Here is a 22,291-nt window from a genome sequence, read left to right as displayed (position 1 = left end):
CTTCCCTCTCTCCCTCCTTCCCTGTCTCTCTCTCTTCTCTCTCTCTCCCTCCCTCCCTGTCTCTTTCTTCTCTCTCTCTCTCCCTCCCTCCCTCCCTGTCTCTCTCTCCCTCCCTCCCTGTCTCTCTCTTCCCTCTCTCCCTCCTTCCCTGTCTCTCTCTCTCCCTCCCTCCCTGTCTCTCTCTTCTCTCTCTCTCTCCCTCCCTCCCTCCCTGTCTCTCTCTCTTCTCTCTCTCTCCCTCCCTCCCTGTCTCTCTCTCTCTCCCTCCCTCCCTCCATCCCTGTCTCTCTTCTCTCTCTCTTTCTTTCTCCCCCCTCCCTCCCTCCCTCCTTCCCTCCCTGTCTGTCTCTCCTCTTTCTCAGTGAAACTTGTGGAAAGCCACCATGGGACGCTAGTAACACGTGCTAGAGGATGTCTGCACTGGGTCAGCCACACACAAGTGGAGAAGGTGCCCGTGGGCCAGGATGCTGATTGCAGTGACACCAAGAGAGTATGACAACCAAACCAAACCAAACCAAACCAAACCAAACCAAACCAAACCAACAACAAAAACCCCCACTGGGACCAGGGAGAAAACCCCTCTCTCTTACAGGTCTTGTTAGCATCTTTTATCAGTATACTGGGCTGGTAATGGAGACACAGTGAGGGTCCTGTTGAGTAGCCACGGGGCTTAGCATGGGCCAGGTTGCAGCTGAGGGCCAGAGCATTGACAACAAGCCCAAGCACAGCACGGCCGCTTTATATACCCAAACACTCTGTCTGCCTGCCCAGCACTGCGTCCGTCGCCCTAGCTGGTGACGTTCCTACCATAGGATCATCGATGTAGGGTGGTCCCCTTAAGGAAACCTTGGAAAAGCACAGTTGTCACTCATGGCCATTGGACACACTAACCCAAATGTGCCGCAGCTCAGGAAGGGCTGATTCTGCTCTGTCGGTGAAGGCAGAAATGGTGTTTTAGGAATAGAGGAGAAAACCGAGTAAGCCACGCGCACAAGGTTAGATTACATTTTCAGAAGGTGTGATGTATGAACTATTTCCCTGCCTTTTAAAGGCTTCTGATAAGCCTTGCTGCACACCATTCTTATTTATTTTATTTTCCCCTGAGCTACAGAAAGAAAGCAATGCTAGGAGAAATAGGGTGTGATTTTATAGCCGTGGCTGCTCTGAACTTGTTATGTAGACCTGGCTGGTCTTGAATTCACGAAGCTCTGCCTGCGGCTTCCTCCGGAGTGCTGGGATTAAAGACGCCACTGTGAATGGCCTGAACAATGAGAATTCAGGGTAGTAGAGTTTTCCTTTGAACAGTTTTGGCTAAAATGTGCTTTACTTTATATTGGATGATATAAAAGTGGCGTTAATGTTTTTTCTTTCTTTTGTGTATTCTATGCAGGATAAGGCACCCAGCAAAGACAAGGCCAAACTGCCAACAAGACTTTTACCACAGTTAACTTTGGTAATTTATCTATATAGTTTCTAAAATGTTTCCATTTTCAAAGGTTTACTGGTTCCAAACGTAAAACAAAATACCAAATTTCTGATTCCATGCTCTGACTTGATTCTTTTCTGATAAATAAATTCTCTAAGCTATATGTATCAATAAGTATAAATATCTAGTAAGATCACTGTACGCAAAGTTTCTTAGTGTGCACAGAATAGTTAAGACGACTCAGAGCATTATCATGATGGTTTGACAGGACCACCACTGCCAGGAGATGACGGCTCAGAGCAGAGCTCTGTGACCTGTGTGGAGTCATTCCCCTTTCAGAGTCTCAGATTCTAAAACTGTAAGGATTTGATTATCTCTGTGGAAATGGACCTTTCCTTGCTAAAAAAGGCCTTTCTACAAACAATGTCGTAGATGCTTGAATGAGCTTTGTACCATGGGGAAGACAGTGGGCATCCTAATTAACGAAGCCCTGGACTGGTCAATGCTTATTCTCCTTCATAGCTATCTTGAGTTCAATACCATCAAACTACCTTCCTGTAGCTTCTGGGATTATATTTAAATAAGATTTCAGTAAAAGCAGCTTTTTATAAAATGAAACTATATGGAATACTTTTTTCCAACCACAGTGCAATAAAACTAAAAATCATAAGAAAGTCTTAGCAAATTGTACAAATCATGGGAATTAAACAAACTGCTTTTTGTCGTTTTTTAAAAAGATATTTATTTATTTTTATTTTATGTGCATTGGTATTTTGCCAGCATGCATGTCTGTGTAATGGTTCAGATCACTTGGAGATGGAGTACACACAGTTCTGAGCTGCAGTGTGGGTGCTGGGAATTGAACTCGGTTCATCTGGAAGAGCAGTCAGTGCCCCTAACCACTGAGCCATCTCTCCAGCCCCTACAAGCTACTTTTGAATGGCAAATGAATGAAGGAAAAATCAAGAAGGAAACTTAAAAAGTAAATGAGATTGGGAAGACAATATTCTAAAATGTGTGCTGTGCAGCACTAAGAAAGGTTAAACAGCAGTCACTTTCCATGTCAGAGAGGCAGAAAGATGAGCACTTAAAGCCATTTGTGAGCCTCAACAAGTAGAACCCTGGGGACCAGCTGAACCCCGGGGAAAGAATAGAGCATGGCTAAATGAGGTGGATACTGGAAAACCAACTCTGAAAGATCTGAGAAGCAAAATCTGGTTCTTTGAAAAGAAAACAACAACAACAACAACAACAACAATTTAATAATAAAAAGTAGGGAAAAAAGAGAAGACTCAAATGAAAAGGGAGACACCACAGAAATTATGATGAATAAGTGTGTGATTCATCGTACAGTGAAACAAATGGGCTCCTAGACCCCTATACCTGTAGTGAGAATTCTGGAATTTTGATTTTCTTTAAAAACATAGAACTGTTGTAAGAATGTGTTTTCATTTTAATCCCAGGTGTGGGGCTATGGGGCTGCTCTGCAGCAGCTGACTACAATTTGACTTGTGCTGTAGCAGAGGCATGGTTTTGCCAGGTGCAGATAGTTTCTGCAATTGTGTGACGTGTGGAATTCTGGGAACTTTTCAGAGCTCTCCGCCCCTTCCCCAAAGGAGGGTCCGATGGTTGTTGGTCCCTTAGGGAGGTTGGTTTCGGTTTGTTCTTAGCTATGGTTAAAGGAAAAACAAAAGGAAAGAAATTTGATTCAGGGGTTTTCCTATTTCTTCCCTCTATCCTTGTTTCTCTCCCGTCTAGTGTCAGGGGTGAAAGCCAAGGGCCTGGCATGGTGACTACCGGGGGTGGGGGGTGGGGGAGTGGGGGGAGTTCGGGGGGTTGGGGGTGAGGGGTGGGCGGGTGGGGGTGAGGGGTGGGCGGATGGGGGTGGGCGGGTGGGGGTGAGGGGGCGGCGTGGGGAGAGAAGAATGTACAAAGTAGCAAAGACCTGCTACATGTCTCCCTTACTGAGGAGACCGGGATGGCACACCAAGTTACAGCGAGGTGGGCTGAAGAATCCAGGGCTGCTAGTTTATGAACAAGAGTGCAATGCCCGTTTCAGAAAGCTAACAAACAGAATTTTTAAAGCTTTCATCATCTACAATATACTTTCAAGGCACTTTGTTTAACCTCAACTAGCTATCACACGGGGACTATAAGTACCAAAACACTGCGCGGTGCCCCGTTGGCATGGACTAATATGTAGAATTTCATGCTGTTGTTCATTAGTTAAAAACAAACTGAAAGAAATTTTGTAGACGTGTTGACAGAGGGAATGTGCAGACTGTGTGGGATGGTTAGGCATTGGGGCTTTTGTTAACGTTTTCCTGCTAATGTCCAGGCAAGGGAAGATCTGATGCTGCTGCTGGCTGCACATCTCCCCAGAGGCCCTGATGTGCTTGGGACTATGTTTGAGTGGCCCATAGAAATACTCGAGTATTAAATGAAGCACCTTGTATATTGTTTACTAATACTATTTAAATGTCCTATTTTAGACAGGAGCCAAGCCCCAGTGGCAGCAGACTGCTCCGTCATTCCATTTAAATATCAAACAGGACACCCTGATTCCAGAGCCCTATACTGTTAAAAATGAACAGTCATATGGTAAGAACTTCATTTTTAAATTAAAAATATGCATAGCTAATGAAGCCATACAATTATAAAATCTAAGCGGCACATGTCATATAGAAAATTTTCATCTATACATTTGCCACCATAAAACAATTGTTTCCAGTATGTAGCTATTTAAGGTTATTGTAAATACTTTTTGTGAAACATTTATTTATTTTAATTTATTCCCTCACTATTTCATTATACACAGTGAGACAGACAGAGACATATATACTTTACTTCTATTATATGCCTTCCTTAATCTTTCCTTATCCCCTTCCCTCTCTCATAGGACCCCAACACCTTCCTTCTAACAAGTCTCTTCTGCATTTAATTAGAGATGTCTTCATGTTCATGGGAAATGCAAATTCCTGGTGGCTACTATTAAGGCATACCATTTATCCCCTGCTAGAGCAACCCTTGCCGGGCCAGGGCACCTCAGAGGGAGGGGTGTGGCCTTATGGAGCTCCTCCCCTCTCCACCAAGTTGATGGTCCCTTTCTGTCAAAGACTGAGAACTTTTTTTCTAGGAATGTCCTAAGTTGTGAATAATATTTTCAAATTGGTCATTAAATATATATGTATATATATTTTAACTCTAGGGTCTGAAGAGATAGCTCAGTCAGTTAAACATAAGGACTCAAGGAGCTGAGCTCTCTCCCCACGCCCACATAGGAAGTCACATGGTTTGTTTGCTCTCACAGACTCAGTGCTGTGATGAGCGGGGATTCTTGAGGCTGGCTGACTAGCCATCCACACCCAACCCATGAGCTGCAGGTCACAAAGATCAGCGTCACACAGGTACACATGAACAGTTTAAAAAACTCTAATGTATAAGCATTTATCAGGTCAGTTGCATTTAACGTTAGCATGGTTTTGAAATCACGGTTCTTTTACATTTATCTTGAATAATGTAATTTTGTATTTTATTATAGTTTAAGTCTTAATCCTTTTAAGAGACTCTAATGCAAACATAACTGAAAATATTTATTATATTAGTCAAAGTGCCACACAATCAACAATATTCTTAATATAATTAGAGGATTCTATTGGTGTAAATAATATCTTTTAGTAAATCATATAGTAAAACAACGTTCATTAGGATTTTTATTTTTTGAGATAACACCTCAAGTATGGAATGTATTTTTTTCTTCTCTTCTCTTTTCTTCTCTTCTCTTCTGCTCCTCTCTCTCTCTCTCTCTCTCTCTCTCTCTCACTCTCTCTGTCAAGGGTTTCTCCATGTTACCCTTGGCTGTCCTGGACTCTCTATGTAGACCAGGCTGGCCTCAAACTCACAGCGATTTGCCTGTCTCTGCCTCCCGAGTGCTGGGATTAAAAGCATGCGCCACCATGCCCAGCTAGAATATATTTCTTGATGGTGCTGCAGCGTCTTATTCTAAGGCTTTACATGCTTTAGCTTACCTTTTACATGAACAACTTGTTTTCTAAATTTAAGCTGACTACATGGAGCATTCTGGAAAAAAGGGCAAATTACTGGACCAAGTTGATGATAGCCGTGCTGGACCATCGACTTCCAGACCAAAGGTCAAATCTCCACATAAGGAGCGAGAGAATTTTAGAAGCACCCTTGTCAACGTCATTATGTGAGTTTTATAGCCTAGCCAGCATGTTACATCCCCCACCCCGCAGAGCACCGGAAAGTAACAGCCGACAATGTGAGCACTCTATCCGTCGCTAGAGGGCGCCTTACCCTTGTTACAGTGAGGTTAGTGTGCAAACAGAATGGAAGAGTCTGTGTTTACTCCAGTTAAGTATGTCCTGCTTTGAAATACCATCACTTGTAAAGGTGCCTGTGCTAATATTTGATGCAGAGACTGTATGGGAGTTCTGGCTCCCATCTTTGTGGTTGGGAAGGGCGGTTGTCCCGTTCCCCGCCCCCATGTTGTCTCTTCAAGTGATATGGCGACTTCTGTGATGCTGAGCATTTCCTCCGTAGAGCAGGACTTAGGGTGGAGTGATGCGCAGTGTGAGCAGCCTGGCCCCGTCTAACGTGAGTTTCGGAGCTTCCCATGGACAGACATGTGGGCTTCATTGCCCTGTTCCCATACAGCGTTGTGTAAGCTGTTTAGTGCCGTCTCTTGCTTCAGGCCGACTCTCAGGGTGCTAACAAGTACTCGTGGGACATATAGGATTTCATGATCCATCATGGCCAGTCACTCACCCATAGAAGGCCCCTTGCTGCCTCCATGGGCCATTCTGCTATCTGGACCTCTTGAGGGGAGGGAGCAGTGGGTGTCGAGTGCTTACAAAGAGCGAGTGATGTATGTGTGTTCTCGAACAAAATACTTATTTATTTTATTGTTTTCTCACTCTACGGTTTTGGATGGAGTCAAATTCACAATCCTTTCTGCCCTCAAGTGCTGGAGGAGACACAGGCATCTAGCCATAGAGTGGTTTTGAGTTTGCTTCTGACAGGTGCCTTGACAATGTTGCCACCATAGCCCACTTGTGTTGCCTTGGTTGTTTTCTTTGCACGAGCACATTCAGATCACACAATGTAAAATCAACACCAAGTCCTCAGAAGAAAGAGCCCGTAGTTAGAGATGTGTAGAGGAAGTGCTCCTCTCCTTTACTTCTGGTGTTGGGAGTTGGACCCAAGGCATCGTGTGCACTAACCAAGTACTGTATCGCTGAGCTATAAATCCGGTTCTCTTTTAAGGTTTATTTCGAGATAGTGTTTTGCTTTATAGTCTAGAATTTGGGATCGTTTTTACCTCAGTCTCAGTAATAGCTGGTACTGTTGACTTGTGCCCTCCCACTTGCCAAAAAAATATAATCATTTCTCCTTCCTATATTTTGTGTCCTCCTTTTTCCTTCCTCCTTCCCCTTCTCCCTTACCTGGATGTTTTAGATATAATGTCTTACATGAATAAAAATGGCAGCATTTAGTGAGTAGGTGACGCAATGTTACTGGGCAGAGAATGGGCAGCTCTTTGGTGGCCTGCTTAGCTTGGATCCTTGTGACACACTGATGGGCTATACAGAAGGGCCCCAGGCAAACCGCACAGAGAGAGAGAGACTCGAGAGGATGGAGTGGCTGAGGTGAGCTTCCTTAATGCAACTTCTCCTAATTTCCAGGCCTCATTTAATCGGAAGAAGAAGGAGCTTGGGTTTCAGTTATTACAGGGTCTCAGTTTGAGTTCCCCATTTCACTTAGGCTTATAGAGTTACCTTCTGCCCAAAGTCCCAGTACCTCAGTATCTTTCATAGCTCTGCCTTGACATTTCTTTTTTAATTAAAAAAATTATGTATCATTCCTCCCTTTCCTCCCTTCAGCCACTTCCATGTCTGTTTCCTTCACCCCTTTCAAAAGCATGGCCCTTTTTTACTATTATTGTTTTACACCCACTGACACACACACACACACACACACACACACACACACACACACACACGCACGCACACACACACACACACACACACACACATAGATGAATTTTTGCCTCTATTTCTTTGTCTAAGGTAGGGCTCCTATAAGATTTCCCCTTCACATTAGCATATCTATTGTGTTCAAGTCTTTGTTCAAATCTTGTTTAGGTAGCATATTAATGAGGTGTCATGGGTCCTTCCTAGGAGACACACTCTCACAGCAGCCTTCCTAGTCCTTTGGCTCTCAGTCTTTCTGTCCCCTTTCCTCAATGTCCCTTGGGTTTCAGGTGCGTGAGTTGTTTTGTGGATATATCTATCAGGGTGGTGCGCGCTATGAGCAGTTGGACTTTGCGTTTGGCCAGTTATAGTTTTCTGTGATGGTCTCCATCTGCTGCCGAGAGAAGCTTTTGGTGGAGAGTGAGAACTGCACTTACCAGTGGTATAAGGAGAAATACTTAGAATGTGGTTAGTAATTATTCTGTTAATAGCTTTTGCTTTAAGATCCACAGCCCTCACTAGCCCTGGGTAGCTGGACAGGTTTCAAGTACCAGATGTGGTTTCCCTATTGTGGAGCTGTCTTTACACCCACTCAGGTATCTGTCGGTCACCGCCAACATGCACATGCCACTATTTCACCTGTAGGAATATCTTGACGTCCTGGTTACTGTGGTTCACAGGCATCACAGCCGGATGGGACTATGGATTGCTACCCTCCCTTGGCAGATTCCGATACTGTGAAAACTGGTCCTCAGGGAGGAGGCTTTCAGCTTAGGCCCAGCCGGAATCTTCTGAGTCCTGTGTCAGAAGTGGGGTTTTCAGGAACAGGGACTTAACCTTTGCTTCTGACAGGCAACTGAGGACAAAAGCAATAGCCTCTTGGACTCTCATGACCAGCAACTTAAAAGGAGGTTCCTCATGCTTGGTGCTGGGGTTTTTGTTAGCTATTCTATGGCACTTGAGGGATGCATCGTCAGCCCAATTGGCATTACTTCAGCTAAGATATATACCGTATTTTCTGGTATATAGGATGTCTTTTTAACTCCCCCAAAAATCCATGCCAAAGTCGGGGGCCTGCAAATAGACACATGCCTGAGTCTGCTGCACAGAGTGTGCATTGGAAGAAGGGTAGCCTTATATAGTGAGTATATTCCAAGCTCTAATAATAATACTAATATTATATCATTTTTCTTATATGCCTCTCCTATTATTGACCTCCTTTTCTCCTTCCTATTTTAAAAGGCCCCTCCCCACTTTTCCCACTTCCCTATTTCTAATACGTGTGTCTTGCTATTTCCTCTCCAGGGCCCCCTCTCCCCATGGTCCTTTTCTGCCTTCCTGGTTTCTTCAGTTGCTCCAGGTTATGTAGTCAAAGCGGAAGATCTGGAGCTGGGAGCCTCAGCTAAGACAAGACAAGACACTGGGTCTGGGTTAACTCACTCAATATAACAGAGGTTATCAAAGCCTAGAGGGAGTCTGTATGGAAGTGGGCACAGGATCATGAAAGGACAAAAGCACCATTGAATAAGATCTATATTTCTCAGAGTGTACCTCCGAGAAACATGGGGAAATATAGCAAATAACAACCATATATCTGAAGATCACTGAGGCAAGTAGATCAAAAGCTTTATTCTGAGGAGAAAAGAGGCAATCCATGTTTAATTTATATTATATTAATTTACATTATATATATAATTTAATTGTACATTATATTAATAAATCATAGTATCACCTTTTGCTTAATAAATATATCATTCTAACTTTTCTACTTTTAGTGACAAAACTTATAACTAAATTTAAAAAGACATAAAATTGCAATTTATGAACTGAGTATGTAAGTGAAAAATGAAAGCTGACTTTTATGCTGAGGCGTTCTCCTTCCTTTCCTAGTTTGTGAGAGGTTTCATTACGAACAGGTGCTACACCTTCGCCAAATCTTTTTTTGTGTTTACTGAGATGACCTTCTGGCCTTTCTCCTTTATTCTATCAATATCAATTATGACACATTTCACAAATGGCTTCCCCAGGTGTCTGTCACTCAGTCGCCGCATACCTTAATCTGTACAACATCGCTGGGTTTTGTTTGCTAAAGTTTCTGAAGGACAATTTAAAAATTATATTTATGTACAATTTAAAAATTATATATATGTACATAACTCAGCAGTGTACCTCTGACCTAGTTTGGTGGCAAGTTTCTTGGTCTTCACCTTTTCCAGCTTGGCAGTGCAAGCCACACATTTGCACATCGCCTCCCCACCATTTCTGTTGTAATTGGTTCTGGTACTTTCCACCAGCTTACCCAGAGTTCTTTTGTCTTCCTGGTTAACATAGGACAGCAGCAGTGGTGCGTATGTTCCTGGGCACCTGCTGCCCAGCTTCCCCTCCGTGCTGCAGTAGCTACCCCATCCCACCCCAAGCAGCAACACAGGATAGGCAGGAAGAACGAAAGCTGGATGGTGCAGCCAATGCCAGCTGAGCTGGCTTGCCCTCCTCCAAGGCTGCAGCAGTATCGCCCCCTGACTTGAAGGGCAGGTATCTCTCCTTGAGGGCAGCCTAGGTTTCTCTTGCTTTTCTCTGGCTTTAAGCAGTGGGGAGCTGTTTGGCAGTCTGAGGTCCAGGGAACTGGCCAATCACAGGGGATGCTGTCGCTGCAGCAACCGGATGCAGCTGGGACACCTGACAAAGCCGTGGGGGCCTCTTCCACCCTGGGTGTTCTGTTCGGTCAGTACTCTAGTTCCTAGGCCTTGCTCTCACAGAGGACATACAGTCCCTTTCTTCACAGCAGCCGGTCTCAGGCCCTTTTTTCCTCTGGCCTTCTTTCCTTCCGCCGTCTTGCTTGGCTGGAGGAGAGAGACTTGCTATTTTCTGATGTTTTTTTTTTTTTTAGCAAGGTAAACAATTTGGGCTTGTAGTGTTGTGTCTCTAGCTCTGCTACCAAATCTCTACTATCCTCATAAATTGTGACCTCAAATGATTGTTGTTGTTGTTTTTTTTTTTTTTCTCCCCCTCTGTTCTGAAGAAGTTTCTGTAGAACTGGTTGGATTTCTTCCCTGACAGAACTCATTAGTGAGGCCACCTGGACCTGAAATTTTCTCTCTGGGGAATTATTAATTACTAATTTAATTAATCTTCTTGATATTGATCTAGTCATTCCTCTGGAGCTGTGTTTGTAACATCTTTGCCTTGGGGTATGTGCTGTTCTCATTCAGCTGCCTGGTTTCCTGCGTAATTAGCTTCTGAGAGAACCTTGTTTTCTGCCACCTTTGGTACCTGTGGACTCCAGGGTGAGGGCTTTTCTGGAGGCTCCAGGCTGTTGCTTGCCTTTCTCCTATGACAGATGCATGGAAGATGTGCTGTCTGCCCTCTCTGACCTGTCTCCTCAGTGACTGTTTTTGCTTCTTGTCCCCTCATAATTTCACTCTTATTTTCATACTTGAAGAAAGGATTGCCAATTCTATGTACAACCAAAAGCCTCTTACTTTTACAAACAGGAAAATGTCAATATTGTTATTTTTTACTTTTGAGTACATTTTATTTGTCTTTAAGTAGTCAAAGCATCACCTACTCTGGTTGCTTTAGTTCTGAATTGAATGCCGTTCCCTTGGAAAGAGCATGGCTGCTCAGAGTCACACAATGATGCACAGATCCCTCTTCTCTTATGGAATTAGCTGTGCGACCAAAGGGGAGCCATTTCTTACCTCTGACATTCAGTTTCTTCATCTCTGAGGTGTGGATAGTTATTTCTTTCAACAGTACATGCGAGGCTTAGAAATAATACTTGCAAAGCTAGTAAGTGCTCAATGAGTGATGAATAGCTCTTATTGTTTGGGGGAGCAGAACACAGCCCTAAAACAAACGACAGACTCATGGCACTATGGAGCTTTATGGACATCCACTCAAAAATGCAAAGGACATATGGGTTTCCCTGTGGCTTGGTGTCAACGTGTGTGTCTCTAGAGATCGGAGACAAGGTGTGCAGAGAAAGGATGAGAAAGGATGCTGGTACCACACTGAATGCCTGTTGTGGTTTCTACTGCCCTAGCAGTCATCTTTCCCACCCTGACCTTATTGGTTGTGTCCCTCCAGGCACTCTTCATGCAAAGGATGAAAGGGTGACACCCACGATGCGGGAAGGCTGCCAGCAAATTTCTGCATTAAAACAACCTCAAACACCACTCACTGGAGTCGTGCACCTTAGAGTGGCAGAGTGTGAACCCAGACACGATGATCTGAAAACACAGTGTTATTTTATTAGTTCCTTTCCAGGCGAGCAGCAACATAATGAGATTACAGTTGTGGTTAGAATAATCAATTCTTGTCTTTTTACCTACTTGACATTTTGAGGATCTCCCACTACTTTTGTGTTCACATCCTGTTGTTTGGTAAAGAGTTATTGACCACCTGACCTATATTAAACTAAATGGACTCTTCTTGCATATTTTCAAAACACGATATGAAGTTCACTGAGTATTGGAATCTTGGAATTAGGGAAGATAAATTAAAAGACACTCTGAGTACCTACTTTGGGATGGTTTCTTAAAAGCATATTTGATCCTCAGTGTCTGCTGGTCAGTCAGTGAGGGGAGAGGTGTTTGTTATTCAGCATTGATGACTTGTATCAACAGATGACACTGGGCTGTGGAACACAATGCAGAAGTGAGAGCAATGCCAACACAGCCTGTTATTGGTTCTGGAACTGTGAACTATGCCCTTCTGCATGGTGGAACCTCAGAAAACTTCAGAATGTGGCTTTCGCATTGAAATACAGCTATCACGAGAGCTTTAGGGACATACACTCAAAAATGCAAAGGACATATGGGGTTCCCATGTTGCTAATGTCAACTTGTATGTCTCTAGGGATCTGAGACAAGGTCCTCAGAGAATGTGTCCATGTTTTCTGTAGAACAGCAGTTGGACTTTGTATCTCATTTCATTTTAGATGAATGAACAACTACACACATTTTAGGGCTACAGCAAGAATACTCTTTGCAAGTTCAAAGACTAGATAGCTCAATTTTGTAGTGGTGAAAGCAAATGAACAGAGGCCACTGCAGGGCATGGTTCCCATGAGGCAGATATTAGCCAGCCCCTCTGTCTCCCCATGCACACAGAGAAAAGGGAAGAGAAAATATGCTCAACTGTTTATTTTTCTAGTGATTTAATAGAGAAGAGTCGTGATCTCTTCCTATCAGGGTTTGTGTTTGTACCGCCTTTGTGTGTTTTTGACTCATCTGTGTTTATCACTGTCTTAGGCAACAAGATGGTGGTTTAGACTCTCCTGTCACTGATGAGACCATGATTTCAAAATCGACTGCTTCTGCAATAGAGAAAGACATCTTGGTAACGACTTATTTCTTCTGTCAATAGAGCTGTGAATAGAGGGGGGACTAAACGTGTTGATGTCTTTTAGATTATTCTGCCCTTCCTTGTGCGTCTCTGTATATGCAGGAGTGAACGGAGAGTTGCGTCAAATTATTCTGTTAGATTAATAAAGAAAATATTCTCTTCCTTGCCACCTAAAATCATAGTTAAACAGTCCTAAATCTGCCTGACCACACCTTAAGGCATGTCTCAGTCATATATATCTTTATGCACCATTATTCTTTTTTGAACAGAAATATGTGCAGGACAAAACACTCACATACATAAAATGAACAAATAAATAAAAGCATCGTTTTGAGTTTGAGTTTGAAAATATTTTGAAGTTTAAATTTTGCCCTGAGTGCTATGTAAATAATTACGAAGAATGGAGAATTATCAGATTTTAAAGTTAGTATTAACATGCATGATATTTACAATAGAAGAAAGGATAGAAATGGGCTGTCTTAGTGTTTTACTTCTGTGAAGGGACACCGTGACCGAGGCAACTCTTACAAAGGAAGGCATTTAACTGGCGCTGGCTCACAGTTTCATTGATTTAGTCCATTATCATCATGGCAGGGAACATGGTAGCATGCTGGCAGGCATGACCCAGAGATGTAGCTGGAGTGACATCGTGTATATAAGCAGGCGGGCAGGCAGGCAAACAGTGGGGGGTGGGGAGGGGGAGGAGGGGGAGAGTGAGAGAGAGAGAGAGAAGGAAGAAGAAGAAAAAAGGAGGAGGAAGAAGAAGAGAAGGAGGAGGAGGAGGGGAGGGAGGAAGGAAAGGAGGGAGGGAGTAGCTAGCCAGCCACTGGACCTAGTATGGTTTTTGAAACCTCAAAGCCTAATTCCAGTGACATACCTCCTCCAGCAAGGCCTGACATCCTCCAACAAGGCCACAGGTCTTAATCAATCCTTCCAAACTGTTCACCAACTGGCGACTAAGCCTGGGAATCTATGAGCCTATGGCACGCATTCTCATTTAAAATGTCACAATGGTGTGTTTCAAGAGTTAGTATGAAAGGATATTGACCTAAATGCAGCTCTTATGATTGGCTTCTTATTATCAAAAATGAAAGCGCAAATGTAATAATACATTCCAAATATAGATATAAAACTAAGCTGTAATTCAGCATGTACTCTATTCGGGACATTATATATTTGATGATGTGACTTTGGTGCTTATGACATTGTTGTGAACTAAGTGCTGGGAAATAGCACTTTAAAAGATTAAGAGATCTCAAACGACATTCATGTGAATTTCACAAAGCACTTTTTATTATTTATAAATATGTTGTTCTCCACAGACTTGCATTTCCCCCCGTGGTTTTGTGTTGTGCCCCCCACGCCCCCTTACTGCGGCACTAAATCCACACCTCCTCATTTGTCACAGAGATATTACTACTACATTCACCACGGGATTGACACTGATCACGTGGCCCCAATGGAAGACTCGTGGCTGGAGCACGTGTTGAAGTTGGTTCCACAGCATCTGAAAGTCCTCACCAACAGCATAATGGTCTTGTCGGATGAAATTAGAGAGGACTATCTTCTCAGTGTAAAGAAGTCCATAGGTAAGTTGTGGTCCGCTCTTTGTTTTCTAGTTGGAGTATGTGTTGGGCCAAAGGTGATTTTTGAATTGAAAGTTAATAACCGTACTTGACACTTTGCGCTTTGCTGGTTATGTGCTTTCTGACCTCACTCGTATGTTACTCAAGACTTCAGTCAACTTTCAATCAAATTTTCTATTATTAAGGACATTGTCTGTCATTAAAGGACAACACTCAGGAAAGTAACAAAACATCATTTTCAGCCCCTCACAATATTTATTGTGTCTCAGTCAGTGGATAGCATTAGGCACTTAGGAAGCCATCCATGTCTTCCTTCAAGATGGTCCTTCATTTAAAAACTCCTTGTATAGGTATGAAAGACAAGGCATGCCCATGTGTATATTTTTGTCTGTCTGTGTGTATGTATGTGTGCATATTTTAAGGATTTATACTTATTTTGTATGAGTGCTCTATTTGCATGTACACCTGTACACCAGAAAAGGGCACCAGATCTCATTATAGAGGGTTATGAGCCACCATGTGGTTGCTGGGAATTGAACTCAGGACCTCTGAAAGTGCAGCCAGTGCTCTTAACCTCTGTGCCATCTCTCCAGCTCCTTGTCTGTGTATTTATGTGTATGTGCGCACGTGTATATATGCATGCATGCACGTGTGTGTGTGTGTGTGTAAGTGAATACTTACCAAAGATTTTAACCATTACCAACTATTATTACCATTTCTGATAAGAAATTCAATATGGTTGATTACAGTTTTGCTACAGACCAATAGGTGGCCAACTATGGCCATACTTGACCACTGCCTACTTTATAAATGAAGTTTCAGTAGCACACAGCCATTCTAATTTTTTTTTAGTTTTTTGAGACAGGGTTTCTCTGTGTAGCCCTTGCTCTCCTGGACTCACTTTATAGACCTGGCTTACCTTGGGCTCACAGAGATCTGCCTGCCTCTATCCCCCTGAGTACGGGGGTTACAGTCATGCACCACTGTGCTTGGCTGCATTCTAATTATATGTTATACATATATAAACATATTATGTATGACTACTTTTTACAACAGCAGAGCTAGGCAGCTGAACAGAGACTTTGTGGCTCACAAAATGGAAGTAGTTATCATATGAGCTTTTGGGTAAGAAATTTGTTGAACCATGATATGGACTTAACAGGTTAAACTCTATACGCATGAGTAGGTAGTAAGAATAAAATTTTAAATTGCAATTTCTGGCCCAATCTAAAAAGTCCCTGAAGGCAGAGCCTTGGGTTATGTACTTTTGAGAAAGGTTTTTCCAGTTACTTGTGATAGTAAGACACACACACTGAGTGTTCCACTAAAGCCTGGTGGAATCCCAATGATTAATATGGTTTAACCCTTCAGAGAAAGGCATTTAAACTATAAAAGAGCACAGCAAGAGCAGTGAGGAGATACCAAAGGTAGAGGAGGTTATTGTGACTTAGGGAGGACTCCAGAAGCTTCTGAGGTAACTGTGCAGTGGTGGGATGGGAGGTGGGGATGAAACATGGTGTCCCTAAGTAGTCAAGGCTGAATGCACTATCTAGCCTAGGGTGGTTTTGAACCTGTGACCCTCTGGCTTCTGCGTACCTAGTCCTTGGACCACACCTGTGTAACAGTATTCCCAGCTCCTGAGTGGAGTCTTGGATCATGAGAAATTTCTGCTAGATTACATGCTTGGTCCAGGCAAAAGCATGAGCAATAGCAGACTTGTTTCAAAGGCTGTTCTTTCTAGACTTGTGCACCTCTGTGCCGGCTAAAGCCTAAAGTGCATTTGGGGAAAGGGTAGTGTCTGACAGGGGCCTGAATGCCTCTTTAAAGTATTTGAAAGTAAAAGGACAGGCTAAAGAATTTTAAGCAGGGCGGTAGCAGTGGATTTTTGAATTGTAGAAAGTGCATCTTGAAAGACAAGGAGGAAAATGGAGCTGGTTGTGATTGAAAACACAGCAGACAAACAGACGGAGCTTGCTGTGCTGACTTTATAATGACTATGTGATGCCTTTATGCAATTTCACATGAACAAGGTGATGTGTGCACTTTTCCCAGTGAAAGACAGCTTTGTCTTTTTGCTGATCTACGATTCAACAAGAGTGCTTTTGATGGGAATAAAGGAAAATGTAATACTAAAGTCAACTATTTTCAAATGAAACAATAGAAACACATTGTTAAGAATGAAAATACACACTCTCCAAGATATAGACTTGATAGAACTGTCTCACAAATTTTTCTTCATAAGTGCACAAATTTCTCTTTATTACAAAACTAACACCGTTTAAGTGATTAATTTTAATAGAATTATTTTTCTTAGAAATATGCTGCAATTAACCTAAGGTGAATTATGCAAACTTTTCTCTTTTTTCTCAGTTGATTTTGTTTTAAAAGACCCCAGAGAAAAAGAAGATGACAGCAAGATAGCTGAGCTCCCACCACACCGCGCTGAGTAAGTGAGGGGGTCTCCAAACAGCGCTCACTCATGTGACCAACACCACAACTCCTCCCAAATTTAAAACATTTCTGCTTGTGTTTGCATTTTCTCATACATGTGCTTATAATTTATATATTATACCTACGTACATAGTTTTTTCATGAGTAGGTTTGAGGACAGTCTGAGGTATGTGAGTCCCTGTCCCCCAAACAAAACTAAACCAGCTAGCCAACCAAGCTGTTGTGAGGCAGGCACTGGTGGCCCACACATCTAATTCCAGCACTCGGGAGGCAGAGGCAGGTCGATCTCTGAGAGTTCGAGGCCAGCCTGGTCTACAGAGTGAGTTCCAGGACAGCTAAGGCTACACAGAGAAACCCTATTTTAACAAACAAATAAACAAAACATTCAACAAACAAACAAACAAAACACAGCTGTTGTGGAAAGAACGTGCTATGGCCTTTGTGCTTCCACAGCGTATAGACCAGGCTTTGGGTGAACCCTGAAGATTTGGTGATAATTTATTCAAAAACATATTGGGGACATTGAAAAGGAAGCCAGAATATATGCATAGACTATTTCAATTTATTAATGGATTAAAACACAGAACATATGGTTTAAAAAAAAAACTCCCACTTGCTGTACATTTTCCTTAAAGGTAGCGTTTTAAATATTTGATCAATAAAGCATACATTATGTGGTAACGTTCCTGTGGAGGAGGTCTCTAGCTTAGGCACGAGCAGCAGCCATCCACTCGCAGGCTGGAGTTACAGGGTAGAAATGGAAACAGGGCAGGCAATAGCAAACTTTCTGTTTTTGAACCAAGGTCTTCTGCTTTGAGACGGGCTACCATGGACGCTAGGGTCCTGTGGCATTCTCAGTCTTCTTAAGAAAGGGATTTAGTGCAGAGGCAGGCAGATCTCCGTGAGTTCGAGGCCAGCCTGGTATACAAAGTAAGTCCAGGGCAGCCAAGGCTACACAGAGAAACCTTGTCTCGGAAAAAAAAAAAAAAAAAAAAAAGGAATCTAAGAATGGACTCAAAGGGAAGCTTGAGGATCATTTTATTAGTATTTAAAAGGGGGGGAAAAAAACCTCAGGATGGGCAAATTAGCTTTCTTGATAGGAGGAGAATGGCAAAAAGTTGTTTAAAATATAGATGTACGTGCAGGTCAGTCACGTGGCAACAAGCAGTCACATTGCCGGAAAAGGAACATTAGCATGAGCAAGCCAGAGTTGCTGACTCAGCACAGACAGACCACACAGAAAGACAGACAGACTGACTGACTAGACAGAATTTCAGGGCAGCTTTAGGGACTATTCTAAGGTGAAAATTACGAGAAAGAAAACACACTACCTCACACAGGGCTAATTACCTCTCCCATCTTTTTAATGTCCTTTAAGGTGAGCCACCTTCCTAGAGGAAATTCCATTTTCTTGAGGGCTGGTTCTTTGGCCGAGGGATTGACTGTCTGACTGTGGGCCGGTTTGAACACTTTAATCAACCCAGTCACCAGGAGTGTGTTGATCTCCTCGGTGTCATTCAAGCAAGAGGGAACCCAGAGTTGGTTTTCTACTCTGCTCTTCCTATGTTTTCTCTTGTCCTGTGTGAATCCAAGCCTGCCTGAGTTCTGTCTCATGGTCTGTCTGTCCCTGCCTCTGTATGCCTCCATGTGTCTCTGTCTCTGTCTCTCTCTCTCAAAAAAAATCACATGGTGAAATATTGAGGGGTACTTTATAAGGCCTCCTTTTATCCTATTTTCATCAAATTATTATCATAACATATGCAAACATGCATGTGTTACTCTTGGGTCACATATGAAAGAATATGTAATTTAAGAATGCAGCTATGCATTAACTTAGATTGTAAAAGTTGATTACATAAGAAATAAGAAATAAAGAAAGTAAGGTTGGTTGGTTCATTGATCTCTTAAAGGCAGGTTAAACAAACAGAATGCACACACAGTAGGGCAGCAGTTTTAAGTCTTAAGTGACTGTAAGGTGCATTATTACTTCTGACTGTGAAGTCCAGCAAATGTTCTAGTCTCTTTGAACATAGGAGACTTTTTTACAAAATCAAAATGGATTACCACACAACTGAATTAGCACAGTTATGTTTCCGTAGCTTGGAGTGCAAGCTAGGAATGCTCAGGCCAGAGGAAAGAGCTTCCCCTAATGGGCCACCACAGAGCGCTGATCAAGGCCACTGTAACATTCTCCCTCCTGAATAGGTGACCTAAACTCATTCATGGACCAGATCACATTTCTAGCATTTCTGGCTTCCAACCCAGAGCAAGACCAAGGGCATTTTTGGTTTGTGGCTAAACACAGGGATCAAAGTCCCCATCCTTCACTGCCTGTCTTATTTCTGTGTCCCGTCCTCATTGTCTTCCCTCTATAGGGGTAGCACTAACTACCTTAAGGAACTGTGGAGACAACTGAATCTGGCTTCTCTTTCTCACATGAGGTCATCATGTGTGGCAGTTGGGTTGCCTTCCAGTGGGGCTCTCTAGGAGACCTAGGGATTGGATCGCTGCTGACATTCATACAATGACCACGTGTAGGGAAAAGGGGCAGTCTTGAGTGGCATCTGGATAGAGATTTGAGGCAGAAGCCAAGGCAAGAATTACTAGCACTGTAAGCCCTAGCCCAAGAGTTAGGAAAAGTTAGAAGAAAGGGCATTGTAAAATGTGTGGATTAAAGTCCATTAGAATTGCTTGATGGGCTTACAGGAGCCCATTGGGTTCTTCCTTGTGTTTCCCCACTTCCCAGCCCCCAAGGCTGGAGTGTAGAGTGATGAACCCAGGATCTGTTTTCAGGCACTTTGATGGCTGCTGCGTGGCTGGAATCACAGTGTGAGTCCCCTGACCCGAGATGGGTTTTAAGGATAGAGAGAAATAATTTCACCATCTTTTTGTTTTAAGGTTAAAACAGCAATGGGCTTCTTCCAGCTGCAAGTCCTAAGCATAAGTTAGGTAGTGTTGAAACTGAGGTCCGTTTGATTTACATATTTAACACATAAAGTAGTTGTGTCATGGAAATGCTTAAAGTCAAGTGCTTAAACAAAGTGTTTAAATAAAGTGGACAATGAAAATTATGGCCATAAAGTGGGCATGTTTAACTCTACAGATGCTTGAACATACTATAAATCAAAAGTGAATTTTATCTACCTGACCATGGCGTGCCACAGTGTAGTGACACAGTGTGCTTCAGGTCTCTTCATGTGTATCCTACCAGCTGCATGGCTAGCTACCCGCAATGTACTGCCTAGCATCTTCAGAGGAGCTTATCACCAGCTCAGGGTAAAATCCAAATCCAAATGTGTTTTTCGTCTGCTATCACAGAGCTGGAAAGCTCCAAAGTCCAAATACCGCAGGTCAGGGGACATTTGTGTTCTGAACAACGAAGCTGAATTAAGTTCTCTCTACAAAGATGAGAGTTAGAATAAATGTTTTCAAATAAGAGTGATAGAATATGTGCGTGATTTGTAAGTGATCCTCACACACTGACAGGTAAAAAGGTCAAGGGGATTTCCATAGGCAAACTGGACCATCTCTTTACCATTTTTGAAAAATAAAGCAGAAACTTAAATGTTGTGTACCTTGACATGAAAACTCTTCATAGTATGTTTTAAGTTATATATGGACTCAATAGGATCAAGCATCTAGAAACAGAAATTAGTTACCATATGTGTTAAAGATTTAAATATGATTTAAAATTTCTTATAATGAAATTACGCTAACCACAGAACATGAATTAGATATTTAAGTGTATTTTATACCAGTTGGCTTCAAACTGTCAATTTTACCATCTAGAATCACCTGGGATAAGAGTCTTAATAAGGAACTATCCAGATCAGGTTGGCTTATGGGCATGTTTGTTGAAGGCAGTCTTGGTTGGTACCAGATACAAGAAGACGTAGCCTGCTGTTGGTGACACCATTTCCTAGATTGGGCCCTGAACTGTTCAGCGTGCAGACATTCGCTCATGCTCTTGACTGGACATGATGAGATAGCTGTTCTGAGCTCCTCCTGCCACTGTGGCTTTCCTGCTATGGTGGTTGCCATCTGGGATTGTATCCTGAAAATCTCTCTCTCCTTTAAGTAGTTTTTAGTTAGAAAACTCAGTATTTTCTTTTGTTTTCAGAATGGAAGTTTTGCCAAAGCCATGGAGGAGGTCTTTCCTCTCTGCATGTAGTTATATTCGGGATCACTTGAATGCGATGAACCCCACGATGCTGGCTGTGCTAGATCTGTGGCACAGCACTTTTAAGTGAGTGTTTCTGGCCTTTCTGAAACTAAACAAACATTTGGGTTTATTTACTTAACATGCATGAATATTTTGTCTACATGTATGAGTGTGCCCCATGTTTGTGCCTGGCGCCTAGGGAGGTCAAGAGAAGGCGCTGGATTCCTCCAGGGCTGGAGTTACAGTTGGCTGCGAGCCTACCATGTTGGTGCTCGGAGGTGATCTGGGTCTGAGCAATAGCAAGTGTTCCTCACCACTGGGCCGTCATCTCTGCCCTCTTACTAAAGTTTTCAAAAGAAAGACATTTTTAATCACATCTGATTTCTTTTATTATTTCCATTGTAAATTAAAATTAATTACAAATATAATGCAAGTATCAAAACATGGTTTTAATAATGATATATAACATATAGAATGTCTTTTATACCTAACCCATGGCACCTGTCTTCTCCATCTCTTTACCGTATATGATTGGACATATACAGGATACTCTCAGCTAAAGGACTCAGTGCCCATACCTTGTTTTAAGTGACCCACAACATTAGCTGCTGCAGTGCTCAGAACGGTTCATAAACGTGATAAACACTGCCCAAGTTGATGGCACACACTGGAGGCCCCTGGCGGCCAGCGGGGAGAGAGCATGGCCTGCCGCCCAGGAGCTATCTGGTGGAGCAAAGCAGCTGTGGGCAGGAAGGGCTAGGCAGAGGTGGACATGAAGGTGGCTCGGTGCACCTGGAGCCAAAAGCTTTGCTCCTTCAGGCTGAGGAGGACCAGCCATGCTGCCTGGGGACTCCAGCTTCATGTGCCCTCTCTCGTAGGTTTCTACAACTCCGGCTCACACTGGACATAGGCTTTAACTTTTACCAAAGTAATGAGCACTTACATTTCTTAAAGATGGCTCCACTTATGGACTCCTAAATCCTGGACCATCCCTGCATCTATGACAAGTGGGATGCCACCCTCTTCCTTTCTTCCCAATGGCCCAAACAACACAACACAGTTACAGCACCCTGGGCATTTTCTATTTTGTTTTGTATGCATTTAACCACATACATGTGGATGCCCCCACACATGTGTCCATCGCACAGACACACAACATATTTGGGGATTTGTTACAACATCTTGAAGCATAATTTTATATGTAAATGAAGACACATCCTATATTTCCATCAAAACGATCTTACAAGCATCCCCGTGACTGATGTGGGCTTGAGCAAGTCCTGTGGTGTTTGGACTCACACAGGTGGGTTTCTGCGGCCTCCTTGGC

The 22,291-nt window shown here is 42.9% G+C and overlaps 1 protein-coding gene across 1 annotated transcript in view; it reads left to right on the top strand.

Annotated features, from left to right (window-relative positions):
• Nucleotides 1-22,291, top strand: part of Dnah7 (dynein axonemal heavy chain 7) — a 248,100-nt gene that overhangs the window by 10,572 nt on the left and 215,237 nt on the right. Inside the window, exons 5-11 of the mRNA XM_051154521.1 lie at nt 1,391-1,453; nt 3,919-4,027; nt 5,489-5,636; nt 12,672-12,759; nt 14,174-14,354; nt 16,722-16,797; nt 20,923-21,048. Coding sequence (XP_051010478.1) covers nt 1,391-1,453; nt 3,919-4,027; nt 5,489-5,636; nt 12,672-12,759; nt 14,174-14,354; nt 16,722-16,797; nt 20,923-21,048 — 791 coding nt within the window. The remainder of the gene's footprint in view (nt 1-1,390; nt 1,454-3,918; nt 4,028-5,488; nt 5,637-12,671; nt 12,760-14,173; nt 14,355-16,721; nt 16,798-20,922; nt 21,049-22,291) is intronic.

The sequence above is a fragment of the Acomys russatus genome, chromosome 12 (assembly GCF_903995435.1).
Source record: "Acomys russatus chromosome 12, mAcoRus1.1, whole genome shotgun sequence".
Lineage (NCBI taxonomy): Eukaryota > Metazoa > Chordata > Mammalia > Rodentia > Muridae > Acomys > Acomys russatus.
Note: the sequence above shows the minus strand (reverse complement) of the source record. Positions and strands in the feature narration are given on the sequence as shown.